Consider the following 15,883-nt stretch of genomic DNA (forward strand, 5'->3'; position numbering starts at 1 on the left):
CATAAACTATTATGACTGAAACTAAAATAATTTGTATCTCAAATTTTGACAATTATAATACATCAACTATAATAACCATTAACTATAATAATCAACTCAGCGTTTCAAATGTTCTTTTAAAATTTGGAATATAAATTAATATTTTTTTAAAAAAATTAATATATAAAAAAAGATGATTATTGAACTTCGTTACATAAAATGAATAAATCTGCTGTCTGTAACACTGACATCCATAACACACAGTACTCAAGAACTGTTTCCATCATATCATATCCTTCATTGTCTATTTTTTTTAAGAAAAAAATAATAAATATATTTTTTTTAAGAAAAAATCTCTTCTTTCTGGGTGGCTTTGAATTCTGCCAAAATTCTGCAACGATCAATATCCATCATCAGCAGCCTTAGATTTATACATAACCCTCCAAATCCACACTCAAATTAAAGTGCTTCTCTTTTGCATGTCAATAAAAACTCATGAACTCTTCCTTCTATATACACTTAGATTTCTCAATGCTACAGTGGTCCCATCCCATTCGATGATGGCCGTACTCTCGACGAGGTTTAAAAAATGAAATTCAAGCATAATTCAATAGATAAGTATTTGATTCTGACCGACTTTTTTTTACTACGATATCTTTCGCAGATATGATCATAAATGCAACAATAATAAATAGATTTATAAATATGGTAATATCATTCATTAATCTCACTTGTTAACAAGGAGAGAGGGGAATAAAATCACATCACACCTATTAATAAATAAAGGACAATGGGGGGGGGGGTGAGGTTATCAAAGTAATTTCCTTTCCTATAGAGAACGTGAGGGGTCAGGGCAGGAGTACTTGATCATCAACCTCATTTTTTGTTGGAATTTAATAATAGCATCTAAATTAATACACATTAATTTTTAAAAAAGGGGTGTTTTATTAGTATTTTATGATCTATTGACACATCATCATCAACTTTAGAGAATTAACAGGTGGCAGAACCCCATTGGACAGTTTGGATGGACTGTGATGATTTCTGGTCAAATTCAAACTTATTTTGTTTGCTTATTTCCATCCAGCTTCAGCCCAAAGTGGATGTGAGGAAAATGTGCCCACTGCAAAATCAAATGATCATCAGTAATTAGGTGGGTTAATAATTTAATTAATCACTTTAATCAACCAATGTTTCAATTATTGGGATTAAGTTCCCAGGTCAAGCCAAATATGTTCAACTCCATCAAAAAGCCATATCATTTAGAAAAATAAACTCAAAAGACATCATCTTAATCTAAAATTTTCTTCTCCGGCTTATATTTCATTAAAAAGGATTAAAAAAATTACGTGTAAAACTAGTGCTGTAAGTATATATGTCAAGAAAATAGGGTTTAAATCAAACTTTGCCTCGTCAACTTTTCATCTATCTCTGATTAGACTTTAAAATCTAATCTTGATCCTGATTACAACTCTTATTGTATTGTCACATGCACTTAATAAAAGAGCATTCCCCATCTCCAAAATATATATAATTTACTTTTTAAGTGTGTTATATTTTGATTTTGCATCATCACTTTTAGTCTTGGAACGTGATGAGCGTGTTAAAGATGTGTCAACCTAATTGAGATATCTCGGTGTACTTCTTAATCCCTCTTACCTTGTGTATATTGTTAAAAAAAAAAAAGAGAAAATTATATTTTGATTTTGCCACTTTTTATCATAAACTTTCTATCTTGGTCTATATATAAATGATAAAATAATAAACATGACATAGAAAACAAAATAAAAGTTATTAATCAAGTTTTTTTTTTAAACATTTTTCTTTAAAAAAAATGATACTTCATTAATAAAATGAGAAACAGGAGTGATTGCAAGAGGAAAGCCCCCCAATTTGAGTTTTTTTTTTTTTTTTTTAAGAAACAAATTTTCTAAATGATTTACAAATTAGGATTATGTCAAAACATTATCCAAAAACAGCATGGAAACAAAAGAAAACAAGGCAGGAAGATCATTAATTACATAAGCAAGCTAAAAGCAAAAGCTATAAGTACTTACATTTTTAGCTGCCGTGCTAAAGGCTTCTCTGTGGCTTATGTCAGGATTCTTAGCCTTAATCCTTTGGATTTCCTCTCTACAAAATCCCACATTTAATTAATTTTACAATTACAAAATGGAATTTTAAAAACTAAAAAAGAAAAAAAAAACTATTTATAAAAAATAACAAAATTTAATCTTCTTTGATAGAGACAAATAGAAATTAATAAGAGTCTATCAATGTCTATTAATGATAAAAACTGATAGAAGTTTATCATTGATATTATATGATAGACTTGTATTTATTTGTTATTTTTGTAAATAGATTGACATTTTTTTGTATATATGGAAATTTCCTAAAACACATAAATATATTCAAATCACAAACAAAATTAATTATGGTTAATTAATACCCCAATTAAGCAAATTTCTTATCGTTTTCAAAACAAAAAAAGAAAAAAAGAAAGAAAGAAAATACCCCAATTAAGCAAATTAAATCAACTTACTTGATGAACCTATTATACGCCGAAGGAACACGCTGTCTCTTCTCTGGTGCTGCCAACATCCAAATCTTAAATTACTCAATACAATAATAACAAACTCTTCAATTCTCTCTTATCAAACAACTTTATGTTATATTTTTATTATTTATGATACTAATTCTCAACATTAAAACTAATAATTATCCGACTACTTAAACCTTAATGCCTTAATTTGGTCAAATCTAATCATAAATCATAGGTAGAGATCATTAGCTAGCCTGAGTTTACCATAAAAGAAAACTAACAAACATTATCTTATATCCATACAACACCCAAATTCAAAGGGGAGATAAAATCAACTTATCATATTTGTACTATTAAACATCTAATTAATTAACTAGATAAAAAAGCAGTGTAATTATGAAGGAAAAAAATGGAAAATGAAAAAAAAAAGTGCAAAAAAAAAAAGAAAAAGAAAAAAAGAGCAGAGGAATCAATGACATGTGACAAATGAGTGAAAGGCAATTCAGAAAATGGGTGTGTTACAGTTATTTTTCATATTTTTGTGCTAAGTTTGAATAACTAAAATAACCAATACATATCATATATAAATACATACATACGGAATAACATATATATGTATAGAGAATGGCCCATGATGTTGATGGGTCAAGTTCTATTATGCATGTTTGGTCACCATCCAAGATAGGGCCACATCCATATGCATGTAACAATTCATATCCAAAAAAAATTATATATATTTGCATATCATTTCATTTAATTGCATTGGGGAAGTTATTATATAATAACTACACAATATGGTTTAAAATTTAGTCTATAAACTTTTAAAATTTGTTCTAGTTTTAGTTTCCAACTCTTGATTGAACTTTCACAAAAATAACTAATAAGTTAGAAACAAATATAGATATGAATATAACAGATTTAAGAGGTAGAAAAGTAATATGAACAAAAATGAGACTAAAATAGAAAGAATTTGAAAGTATGAAGATAAAAAATAAATATTTCGAGAACGTAGAGATTATATATATCAACATACTTGAAAGTTTAACGACTAAAATGAGATTTAAACCGATACTAATTAAATAAGAACCCTCTATATACTTCTTCTTTCTTTTTATATTCCTGTCTCCACACCAATAAACGAGAACTAGGACGATTTACATTTTCATATAGTTTATTTACTGAATAAAAAATGTTAGTAAAATTCACCTATTCATTAAGGGAGAGCTAATTTTTGTTCATGGTACCATAAATTCCATGTGAATTATTAATGTTTTCCACTTTTTATTTTCATAATGAAGTTCATTTATTACCAATGTGTATTTATATCTCGATCTACCTCTCTGAAAATAGTAGTACGTCTTTGAAATTATAATGTTTGATTGATAATTATTTAGTGTTTGATTTTTGAAAATTAAATTTATAAACACCATCATTTTTCCTATTTTGAAAAGAAAACATCAGTAATGCTGCTTCTACTAAGTGGTTTCTTGATTTTGTTAACTACATTTTAGAAATAAAGTGTTTTTAATATTGTGCTCCCATTAATATACAAAGAAAGAGAGAGAGGATGGGATTAGATAAGTTTAGGGTGGTTGGTTTCGGCAATTAAACTATGATACAAATGGTTGAATTAAATTTAATAGGGCTATTTAACTTTTCATTCACCACTAAACTTACTTATTTTTAATTTGTTCTCATATAATTCAAAATAATCTTCATTATGAAATTAAAAATAATAACAAAATGAGAGGGAAAAAGAAACTCACGGCGAATAGGAGGGATTCTATGTTGGTCACGTTCAGCAGAATCAAGAGAGCCAATTTTAGTGCATTTAGAAGAAGAAGAAGAAGAAGCTCTGTCCTTGCTTGAATCCCCAGCATTCACCTGCTGCTGTTTATGGCCCTAAAACACACACACAAACAAATACATTACTATATATACCTAAACCAATAATATTTACTCTACTATAATCAGAAATAACAAATTATTTTTCATTCATATATAATAAAAGGACACACAAACATGCTAAAAAATTATATGGATTTGTATTAAAATTAAGAGCAAAATATATTTTTCGTCTCCAAGTTTCGAGTGTAAATTTCACTTAGTTTCTAGGGTTCAAAGGGTTGCATTTTTAGTAGTTCATTGAAAGTTTTTAGTTTGATTTTAACTTAGTCCCTAAATTTATTAAAATGTTTCAATTTTACCTAGAGATTTGAGTTTCGTTTTGATTCAGTCCCTTGGTTTTCAAGATTAGCATATTTCTGTGCCTAATTCAATCTTTGGCGTGATGAAGTGAAATTTTAAAACTAAGGACAAAACAATGAGATTTGATTACTTATAATTCTTTTAAATTAATTAATAGATATTAATATTGTATATTTAGTAAAAGATTGAGGTCATACGTAAATTTTAAAATCTAGAAATCAAATTAAAACAAAACCTAAATCTCAAGAGTAAAATTGTAACATTTTGAAACATATAAATCAAATTGAAACAGATATTTTTTTCTAAAATTAATTTGAAATGGGTGTGTAATAAAATAAGAAATGGAGTGTAATTAATTAATTTGATATGTATTATACCTGTTGGGAATCTTGAGGAGGAACAACTTGAAGAGAAGCTCCCATGTTTACAGACAGCAGATTTGAACAATGCCCACATCTCACAGTCACCAGTGTGAACATGCTGTTGCATGGAACACTTACCTATCTCCAACAAAAACATTCACATTAATTCCCATATTATTTATTTCATTTTTTTTTACCTTAAATTAATTTTCCATAATAAATAATAATTAATCTCTTAATTCAAACATGTTTTTTCAATGGTGGCTGTTACTGACTATTAATCTGACACCACCGCAAGCAAGAGGATAAAAGAAAGAAAATTTAGATTAAAGAAACAGAAAAAAGAGAGATAAAAAGAAAAGGAAAAAAAAAAAAAAAAGGAGAAAACGACATGACTGGAACGGAAACCATAGAGTCGAGTGAGTCCATTCCACCACACAAAAAAAAAAAAAAATCCTCGTGATCAACAAACTCTAGACCTAAAAAATTCCGTGCTACTACTTCACTCTCCAAACATCTCTTTCGAATCTTAAATATGAGATTTTGGTTTAGGAAAAAATTAGTAAATGTTGTTTTTGAATTTTTTATATATATATATTTTGTAGGAAGGGCTTAAAAAGAAAAGGCTCTCCTAAAATGGAGAGACAACAAATTTTCAGAATGAGAAGAATCTGGGGTTGAAGCTAGCAAGAATTGGAATATAGTGTTTGTTTTAAAAATCGATCAACATTTTATGATCGGTTAGTCTAAACATAATTGAATTGATTAAAATAATAATAATATCATTTAAAAATGGTTAAATGTCCCATCTTAACAACATTCTATGTTGAAATTGAGGAGAGAGGAGAGAGAGATCAGATCCTCATTCATCACATGTAATTAATTACACATGACCTAATTTCTTTTTTTTTAAAAAGAAAAAAAAAAGAAACAAGAAAAAAAATCAAGAACCCTAGCTTGCACCTTCATTTTCTTGTTTTAAAGAAACTAAAATTTCACCTCAAATTTTCTCTCAAAATTGCCACGATACCAGCTCTTTTTTAATGCAAAATTGTACACATCTGAGGGTTTGGTTAGAAACCCAGATGAAAAATCCCTCATAAAATACATACTTTTTAAAAACAGTTTTTTTCTTTTCTTGGCAGATTTATCGAGAAAAATATCAAAAGATCTCACAATTTGTTAACCAGTGTTCAAGATTCCAACAGTAAAAAGAACAAAATTATGATTTGGTTTGAAATATATACATATATACATATACGCTTTTTTTTTTCCCTCCAACAGTCTGAATTGAATAAAGTGAACAAATTTTGCTGGTCTTTTCAGATGAAAACGAAAGTACTGTATAACCAGTCATTAAAAAAAAAACACACACACACAAACACACATATTTTAATATATTAATACACAACATTCATAAATTTCATAAAGAAAAAAAAAAAGAAATTGAGAGAGAGAGAGAGATTGTCAAATCAAAGAATGGAAAAGAAATTAAATATATAAAGATCGAAAGGTGAAGGTTTTGTACCGCTAAAATGGTGTTGCAGAAGTTGCAGTGAACATAACAAACACGTTCTGATGCCATCATATCCAGTGACATTTCTTTGATTTATAATCTTTCTTCACAAATATCTTTTAAATAATTATATTTATAAAAAAAAAAAAACCCAAAATCAGAAATAAGACACTCTTTTCAAACAAAATTGAAAAAAGGGAAAGAAAATGAAGCAACCTACCTAAATTCAGTTTTGTGTCTATATGATGAAGAAGAAGAAGAAGAAGAAGAAAGGGGAAAAGAGAAAAGAAAATGGGGTTAGAGAAAGAAGAGAAAGATGCTTTTTTTTATTATTATTATTATTATTTAGAGAGAAGGGAAATAGAATGTGTACAAAAATCTAAAAATTAAGATGAGGATGGGACTAGTCTGGTCGAGAAAGAAAGAAAGAAAGAGAGAGAGAGAGAGTAGAGAAGTAGTACTATAATGTAAAATGTAAGTGGGCAATTTTTAGCTACATAATGGTTTATTTTTCTGTTTATTAAAATTTTTTAAATAGAGAGGAAAAAACAAAGGTGGTTTTTTTTTTTTTTTTTTTTTTTAATGGGATTTATGAAGAGAGAGAGAGAGAGAGAGAGAGAGAGAGAGGCAAAGGGAAGTGGGTTGTGGGGTGTGTTATGATTGAAGGATTGAGTGGGTGGGAATGAGGGTTATTTGAGAGAGAGTTTTTAGGGTTTTTTTCTTTTTCAAAAAACTATTTTTCTTTGTGTTTTAACCATCTTGGGTTCGCGGAGGAAGGGGGCGAGATATTGATTGTGGAATGTTTAGGATTGTCTGTGTATAGCTCTGTGTCATCATTCGTCTGTCATCTCTGATGTAATTTCCATAACCTAATTATCTTCTACTTTCAATGTGAATGTTGACGTAAGGTTCATGAATATTGCAATTAGAGTAATACTTATGTTGTATTTCAAAGATGTATTTATTATGTGCATTTCATATTGATCCAACATAATAAAGAAGAATATGTCATGTGACAATATTATCTCCCAATGACATATGGTATGATTAATAATCGATTGAGTTGACGTAAGGTTCATGAGATATATCTAAATATATTTTTTTTCATGATTTACCTTCAATGAATAAGTAGTCCTATCTTTTTTGGATTTTTTTTTAATCGCAATGAAACGAAGTGACTTCACAGCTCGAGGTCAAGGTACAATTAATTAAAACAAAAACATAATCAAATTATTTACTAGAAGAACAAGGACAACCCAAAAACAAGAAAAAGATACCACACAACTTAAATAAAAATGCCTCGGTAAGAGGATCATGTTTGAATCCCCTCAACAGAAGCTCTAAGTTAGTGAGAACAACAAATAAAAACTTCAAACCACACAACTTGAATAACCACTTGGGGGATGACGCATGGTAGTTTCATGGATACAACTATTATATTTTCACCAAATGTGATAGGTAACAACATACCAAGCACCCCTCCAAACCTTCCCTCTAACAATTACATCACTAAAGTGACAAATTCAATTGAATAATGTATCCCAATGAGCAATTATGTGAGAACACACTCCCCACAAGAGCATATCTTCCAGTAACTTGACTTTTTTTTTATTATTTATAAAAATACTTTAAACCATTTTTTTAACAATATACTAAAAGAGAAAATGAATCAGTAGACATACCAGAACATCTCAACTAGATTGACACATTCTCAACAATCTCATTACATCTCGAGCCCACAATAGATGAAGTTTCATTGCAAATAAAAATGTTACGAGAGAGTTCAAACATAAAAGAAAAGCTAGAGAGAAACCTTCCGATTAAGAGCAATAGAAGCAATACAATATCAAAATTATTCCAGTTTGACTGTGTTATTGTTTTGTTGTGTCTGAATGCTTATTAATTATGGTATGGACTTATGATGTTGATTTATTAATAGGATTTAGAATACCAAGTTGAATAAGTAATTACAATTCTTTTTATATTTTGGAGAAGGATAAGAGTTGCATGAAGGGCTGCCTGCCCGTGTAACCCAATAATAATAGAACTGAACTCCGTAAAAATAGGACATTTAGGGAAAACCAAACAAGCAACTAAAGCAATACCCCCATCCCAAATTTGATGACAATCACGTAACTTGTCATTGAAAGTGCGAATTGTTTCTTTCAATTCAAAGATTCACAAAGTCCAATAAGTAATTCGTCCTAAATTTCTATGAAATCATGTGAAATCTAATACTTTTCCGTGATAATTATCATTTAAATCAATTTGAAATTTATAACAAATCATATCGTAAGACACCTTTGAAGCAAGAAATAGAATTAATTATTAAGTTTGGAAGTTGTTAAGTGATGGACCTACGATGTAATAAGTTTTAAATTAGTCCCACAATTTTAATGGGTCAAACAATGAGTAGAGTCAACAAGTCTCTACTCCTTCAAACTTCGACTCTTCGGACCGAACATGCATGTTTAGTTGTCCTATCAACTTGAATCTTTGTTATAAATAAATAGAAGACGGCTTGATGTCCTTTGTAAACGCTCTCTCTTAATATCTTGTTTATCCTCTAATTAATTTTGTGTTATGGATTACCTTAAATGGTGGAATGCGAACATTTGGCTGAAAAGAAACAATTAAGTTTTCTCTCGAATAAAATAATCAAAGAGCAACTATGATATGATAGTGTGGTTGCCATTACTTCTTCGGTCTCCAAACTCAAAGTTCTTTGCAAACCAAGATGTTAATTTTTTTTGCTTTTATGTAAACATTCCAATATAAACATTCTATATTAATTTTAAAAAAATTAAATTAATTATAAATTAATGAACAATTATAAGGACATTATTGAAACCTTATATAAATTAAAAACATCATCAAATAGAAATCCTACAAAACAAAAATAGTTATCCAAATATTTCAAGATATCCTAAAAATTATTCTTACAAAACAAATATGGTTATCTAAGAATGTTAGACATCTATAATTTCGGATAACTATAATTTCAGCATCTAAATATTCCAATTATTTATATTCTCGAAAAAGAAACGACTCTTCAGATTTTGTTAATGATAGACTATATTACTAAGAGAGTTTATCAACATAAAGTCTATCATGTATAGATTTTACTATTTTTAAAAAATATTGATGTACGATTATGAAAATATTACCAGTGGTAATTATTCTATACAAAATTATTTGGGGTTTTCACGTGAATATTAAGTTGGGTTATGTGATGAGCGCAGGAAAGAGATGGGCCGTATGAGATGATAAAAAGTGTGCTTTGATGAAGTTGGTTTGAAGTATCCATCATTGGTTTGGATCTCACCGTCCCACTTGTCCCTTTGAGTGTGAAAAAAATTGTTATATTTTTATTTACCATCAAAAGAAAATTATTTAAACGGACTTTATTTTATTATTATTATGGTAGTTCAATTGACAACTTTTACTTTTTAAATTGTCATTCAATTGACTATTTACTTTTACAGTTTACTTTATCTTTCTTTTGTTTCGAGTGATATTTCAAATGAATAGTATTGTTTTGTAAAGTTAAAGCTGAAAATGTTTATAAAAAGAAGAAATTTACCTCATTTAATAACCATTTTGTTCTTAATTTATGAAAATTTATTGTTTTCTCACTTTTTATTTATATTTTCTTTCCTAACCAAAATTTTAAAATACAAAACTATTTTTTATTAAAAATTTGTTCTTATTTTTTAAATTTTTAGAATTTAACTAAAAAGCTCAAAGGTTTATTTAAGAAAATTGACTCCATAAACTTTAGGAGAATACACATAAAAGTAAAAATGACTAGCTAAGAGAAAATGTCTAGAAACTTCATAGTTTACATTGTTGTAGTTGCGTTGGTTGGTAATTTTTTTCTTTCAAGTATTCTTTTTAGGCTTTTGTCTTTTCTCTTCTCAAAGGTCCTTTACCTTTCAATACAGGAGAGTTGGCGGCGGTGAACAGCTATCGACTTTATGAAAAATCAGTCTTTCGGTTAAAAAACAATATGACTGTTAGGTCTAGATAAGCAATACTTCTTGGTTCAAGGAAACTAAAGATGTTGGCTAAGAAAGCTAAACAGACAAGTATAAGCGAGTAGGGTGGAGTCGTCGACTTTTGAAACTATTAGTCGAACTCATGAGAGTTGCCCCACCACATTGATAACATTTGAAACACAAAGAAAAAAAGGCACCCTCGAGAAGAGATCTCCAACTGTCAAAAGTCTAGTTGGTCTACCTTGTCTTTCGACGTTGAGATTTGGTGCCACAGCCAACCCTCTTTGAGGTTGGACGAGTATTCCTTCTGAAACTCTTGCAAACGTACTTTAATCTCTCGTCGGTGCAAATTTTAAGTCTTCATTTCTATTTTTGGCTATCACAAGGATTTCTTATTTTGTATATTTGATTGTTTGATTTTTTTTCTCGATATATATTAATCTTTATTCGACTTCGAGGGTTTAACCCTTTTGAATATATCAAATATAAAAGAAGTGAAAAAGAAAGAGGGAGATTGTGTGTCATTGGAGTTTCTGTTCAACCTTTCAATGTGATGCTTGGTTGTTTAGTGAATGTTTATTGTTACTGTTGAGTGTTACGAAAATTAGTGAAAAAATGTCATTTTGAAGGTGAAACTAAGCAAATATGTTTGAAGAATGTTACAAACATGAGATGAACATAGTTTCAAGATAGGAGTCTCAAGTTTAGGGGAGCCTAAACGTGAAGTATTTCAAGAGGGGGAGTCTGAAGTTTAGGGAAAATCTAAACTCTTTGTAATTAGGAGTAAACTCGTTGTGAGTCTAGATAGTGTGGATTATTAGATAAGTATTCCTTTGTAACCACTTAACTCTACTAGTGATTTGTTTTTATCAGGCTTTCTATCTCATTGTTGTAGGTGTGGTTACACCAAACTAGGTTACTAATTTATGTATATTTTTTCTTCTATCTTTTACTATTTGGTTATTTGTCTCATGTTGTGTCAATGACACTTTGTTTGACTTGTGGATTATTGCTTTAGATTTGCCTGCTTTTCCTTTTATACAAGGTGTTTAATAACATTATCAACATGATCATAATTTAATAGTGATTGATATATATACTGCACCTTCATCCTTTGAAATTAAAAGTTTAAATTCTCATGTCCTATATTTATAGTACTAAAATTAAAAATGTTCGATAAGATTGCTTAAGTTATTTATTATAATATGCATATCAAATACCATCGTACTATACTCACTTTGATAAGATGAATAATTATAGTGAACGACGATATCAGATATGATATAATTTTGTAGGAAAAAAGGTTGGAGGTTAACTTCGTTCTTCAAACTTTGGTTATATCGTAGTTGTTATTATTTTTTTAGCAAGACATTCAAATTCAATTTTAAATTAATATTATTTTATAAAAAAAACTTAAATTATTATATATTATTTTGGTGAGTAAAATAATATAAGCTACATTAATTATTTAAAAAAATCCAAATTGATAAAAACAAATATGTTACATAAGTTCAAATTATATTAAAATAACTATAAATTAATAAATAGTCATAAAGGTATTCTTAAAACATTATATAAATTTAAGATAACTCTAACTAGAAGTCCTATGAAACAAACACATAATTATCGAAGTATTCTAGATACTTGCAAAAACTTCCTACAAAACAAATATATGATTATTTAAAGATATAGTAGATATCTATGATTTCAAGCATCTAAATATTTCGATCTTTCTAAATTTTCAAAAAAACCAAACGACCCCTAAGAATATCGAGATAGCCCATTCGGAAAGAGAGGGGAAAAAAGTCCACCATGGCTAAATGCTATTGGTTATAACAGTGCTTCCCCACTAAACCCTTTTTTCTAAAAAAACGAATGTAAATTATGAAAGGAAACAAAACGAATGGTTTCAACCTTTGTATCACTAATCACATCTTGTCTCATCAGAGAGGTTGGTTTGACCTAAGGGTCACAATCCATCTACAATAACAAATTTGGGGATTAGACATACAGATATACCTTCCTCTCCCCTCAACTTTTTGTCATATAAAGTCACTGCATTCTAAGCTGTTTCCCAATAACTTTCTCTTTTTTTCCCCCCTCTTATTCTTCTTTTATTTATTTATTTATTATATTATTATCATTATTTTAATTTCAATTTTGGGTGAAAATTATTATTGTCATCCTAGAAGGAAGGAATAGAACCTCGTCAAGCTGTCAATTGTGTGCATGCATGAAATTGAAAAGCAATACATCCAATCTCTCGAGAAGTTTTGCGATTTGCGGCGCTTTTCTTGCTTCACCGACATGTCGCCTGCTAATTATATGATTAATAATGTAACGCTTCATGCCGACGTCAGTATTTCTCACGCTTTAATGTCATTTTGTATATTTAATTTCCGCCGATTTAAGGTATCATTACTATGATGCTTTTTTTTTTTTTTTCAACACGAGTTTAGTTCTAACAGATATAAATAAATGTTGAAGTAAATTATACTTTTAGTCCTTGAAATTTAGATTTAATGTCTATTTGGTCTTTTGAGATTTAAAAACAACATTTTGATTCCGAGATTTGAAAAATAATTATAAATGGTTCTTAGAGTTAATTGTCTGTTAGTTGACCTAGGGACCATTTAAAATGATTTTCTAAACCTTAGGGATTAAAGTGTTGTTTTGAAACCTTAGGTACCAAATAGACAAACAAGTCCAAGCCTCGGGACTAAAAGTGTTAACAATTGAGATATATATAATTTGAATTTCTCCATCTTTATTCTTTCTTTTTTTAGATAACTCTACTTTTATTGTACTTTAAAAAAAAGCATTTTTTTTAATTTTTTTTATTTTCTAGCATAATTCGATTGGTCTAGTCATAATTTCAATTAAGAAGTTTGATCTTTGAATTTTTACCTCTAAAAATATCAAATTTTTATTTACACAATTTATTTGAAAAAAAGTCATTGCTCAATCTAAAAATATTCTTGATTTAAGTTAGTTTGAGATTGACTTTAAAAAATAATTGTTGGTAAGTAATTGTGCTTATAGAAAAATCAATTGTAAAATGAAGTAAATTAATTTAATAAATAGTAGCTTTAAACTTGAAAAACTATATTGTAGTGATTGATAAATAATGCTAGATTATTGTGATTAACATCAATGGCTAAATTGACTGTATATTTTTTTTTTGTTGATAATTTATTTCTTTAAATAATTATTTAAAATGTTAATATTATTATAAATATCATAAAAATATATACCTAATGCTTAGTGTCCTAAAAGTCATGTGTCATTTTTCATGTTGTCCATGTGTCTTATAATAATTCATGTTTGGTATCCATGTAAGTCCACATTCTACTTGCCACTTTGCCTATAAATATTGACATTTGGTGGATCTTAAGATGATGCACATTGGTGAAAATAAAAAGAAATTTTCATATATCTCCTATTTCCATAAAATTATATTTTCTATTTCTATTATTCCTATTTCCATAAAATTATAATTTTAATTATTTTTAATTTAGTTATTTGTAAGTTTAGTTATATTTTATTATTTTATTATTATTATTTTTTTAATATATATATTATATTTTCTCTATATTCCTTGTGCTATATCGTGCTCCTCAATTTCACAACACATTACCAGCATGAGCTCCTATTGCTTCCATCGCTGAAGGTACGTTCTAAAAATAGGTCGGTTGTTTTCTTCGTTATTATAATTAATAAATTAAATTTTATTTTGCATATTTAGTACATATTAAATTTCTAATATAAATAAAATATTTTGTGATAGTGTTGCCATGACAAACCTTACAAAATTAGAATTTGCAACCCATGACATTAATGACAATAATTATTTGTCGTGGGTGCTCAATGCCGAAATTTACCTAAATGCTATAAGCTTGAAAGAAACAATTAAAGAAGAAAATACGACATCCACCAGGACAAAATAAAAGCTATGATTTTCCTTCGTCATTATCTCCAAGAGAGATTAAAAATGGAGTATCTTACAACAAAATATCCCCATATATTGTGAAAGTTTTTTAAAGAAAGATACGATCATCAAAAGACAGATATTCTTCCTAAAGCTCTTTATGAGTGAATGCTTTGAGGCTATAAGATTTTAAATCAGTAAGCGATTACAATTCCACAGTATTTAAAATCAGTTCAAAATTGTTGTTATGTGAAGAGAAAATTATTGATGATGATAAGTTAGAGAAGACATTTTCTACATTTCATATCTCGAATATGCTCATGCAATATCCATATCGATAGAAAGGTTTTAAACAGTATGCTGAAGTAATTTCATGTCTTCTCGTGACAGAACAAAATAACGAGTTATTGATGAGAAGTCATGAATCTCGACCAATCGGAACGACACCATTCCTCGAAATGAATGTTGTGAATTTTAATAATAATCGTGGTCGAGGTCGAGGTCGTGACCATAGCAGAGAAAGAAATAATTATTATTTTCGTGGTGGTCGTTTTAGTCATTTAAATTTCAATAGAACCCCACCAAATGGTGATCACAAAGGAAAAGTTTCACAAGATAAGAGTTCTAAAAGTGTTAAAAATAAATGCTTCCAATGCGGAATGATTGGGCATGGTCACGTACCTGTCGTACCTCAAAAAACTTAGTTGATCTCAATCAAGCCTCCCTGAAGGAAAAAGAGAAAAATGTGGAAGAAAATTTTGCATACCAGGATAATGACATATTTGACCCATTCCACATGACAAATTTAGATGTGATGGACATCTTTGAATCTTCTGAAGAAAAGATTGGTACAGTTGGTGGAACATCAAGAGTTTCTTTTGACTTTTAGAATATCTAGACTTAATGTTGTTTTCTTTTATCTATCTTCATGTGTTTTTAGTAACTTTTGTATATTTTAAGTGTTGTTTTTCTTATTGCAATTATTTTCTTTTAATGAAGAAACATGAAATATTTTCATATGTTGGGTGTTTAAAAAATGAGCAAAGAAGATCTATGTATGGTAGACAGTGCAACTACACACATAATACTTACAAATAAAAAACATTTTTCTAAATTGACAATGCTGAAAGCAAAAGTAAATACAATATCAGGTTCTGCAAATTTGATCGAAGGTTTTACAATTGACAATGCATTTTTCTCTAGTAAAAAAAAGAGGAATCTTCTAAGCTTTAAAGATATAGGTTGCAATGGTTATCATATTGAGATTGATCGTAAGAATAGTGTGGAATATCTATATATTATATTTACTGTCTCAAATAAAAAATGTATATTTGAAAGGTTGTCTGCTTT

The 15,883-nt window shown here is 28.6% G+C and overlaps 1 protein-coding gene and 1 long non-coding RNA gene across 6 annotated transcripts; one reads left to right on the forward strand and one right to left on the reverse strand.

Moving 5' to 3' along the window:
* Positions 1 to 652: 652 nt before the first annotated feature.
* On the reverse strand, positions 653 to 7,050 carry YAB2 (Plant-specific transcription factor YABBY family protein). 5 transcript variants are annotated; one of them, XM_090305517.1, is made up of 7 exons: positions 6,828 to 7,050; positions 6,620 to 6,723; positions 5,107 to 5,229; positions 4,288 to 4,423; positions 2,522 to 2,564; positions 2,037 to 2,112; positions 653 to 1,102 (listed from the first exon to the last, which is right to left on the reverse strand). In XM_090305517.1, the coding sequence occupies exons 2-7, from the start codon at positions 6,689 to 6,691 to the stop codon at positions 1,040 to 1,042; spliced, it is 513 nt and encodes a 170-aa protein (XP_090161643.1). In that variant the 5' UTR covers positions 6,692 to 6,723; positions 6,828 to 7,050; the 3' UTR covers positions 653 to 1,039. The 5 variants fall into 5 exon arrangements, with proteins under 5 accessions (XP_090161643.1, XP_038902333.1, XP_038902334.1 ...); XM_039046405.2 differs by having other exon boundaries at positions 2,522 to 2,570; positions 6,828 to 7,041; XM_039046406.2 differs by lacking the exon at positions 6,620 to 6,723 and having other exon boundaries at positions 2,522 to 2,570; positions 6,828 to 7,046.
* Positions 7,051 to 12,673: 5,623 nt separating this feature from the next.
* LOC150033047 (uncharacterized) lies at positions 12,674 to 15,552 on the forward strand. The gene is made up of 2 exons (XR_016523987.1): positions 12,674 to 14,275; positions 14,924 to 15,552. It is a non-coding gene; the product is annotated as an uncharacterized LOC150033047 (long non-coding RNA).
* Positions 15,553 to 15,883: the final 331 nt, after the last annotated feature.

This window comes from Benincasa hispida, chromosome 10 (assembly GCF_027475165.1).
Source record: "Benincasa hispida cultivar pf3 chromosome 10, pf3_genome.v1.1, whole genome shotgun sequence".
NCBI classification, from domain to species: Eukaryota; Viridiplantae; Streptophyta; class Magnoliopsida; order Cucurbitales; family Cucurbitaceae; genus Benincasa; species Benincasa hispida.

What these genes read in the sequence shown, in the direction of transcription:
- YAB2 (XM_039046403.2), bottom strand. Translation starts at nt 6,201, where the DNA reads ATGTATTTTATGAGGGATTTTTCATCTGGGTTTCTAACCAAACCCTCA. An exon ending in CTCCTCAAGATTCCCAACAG is followed by an intron (nt 4,424 to 5,106) that starts GTATAATACATA and finishes TGTGTGTTTTAG; the next exon opens with GGCCATAAACAGCAGCAGGT. An exon ending in TTAGCACGGCAGCTAAAAAT is followed by an intron (nt 1,103 to 2,036) that starts GTAAGTACTTAT and finishes TTGATTTTGCAG; the next exon opens with TGGGCACATTTTCCTCACAT.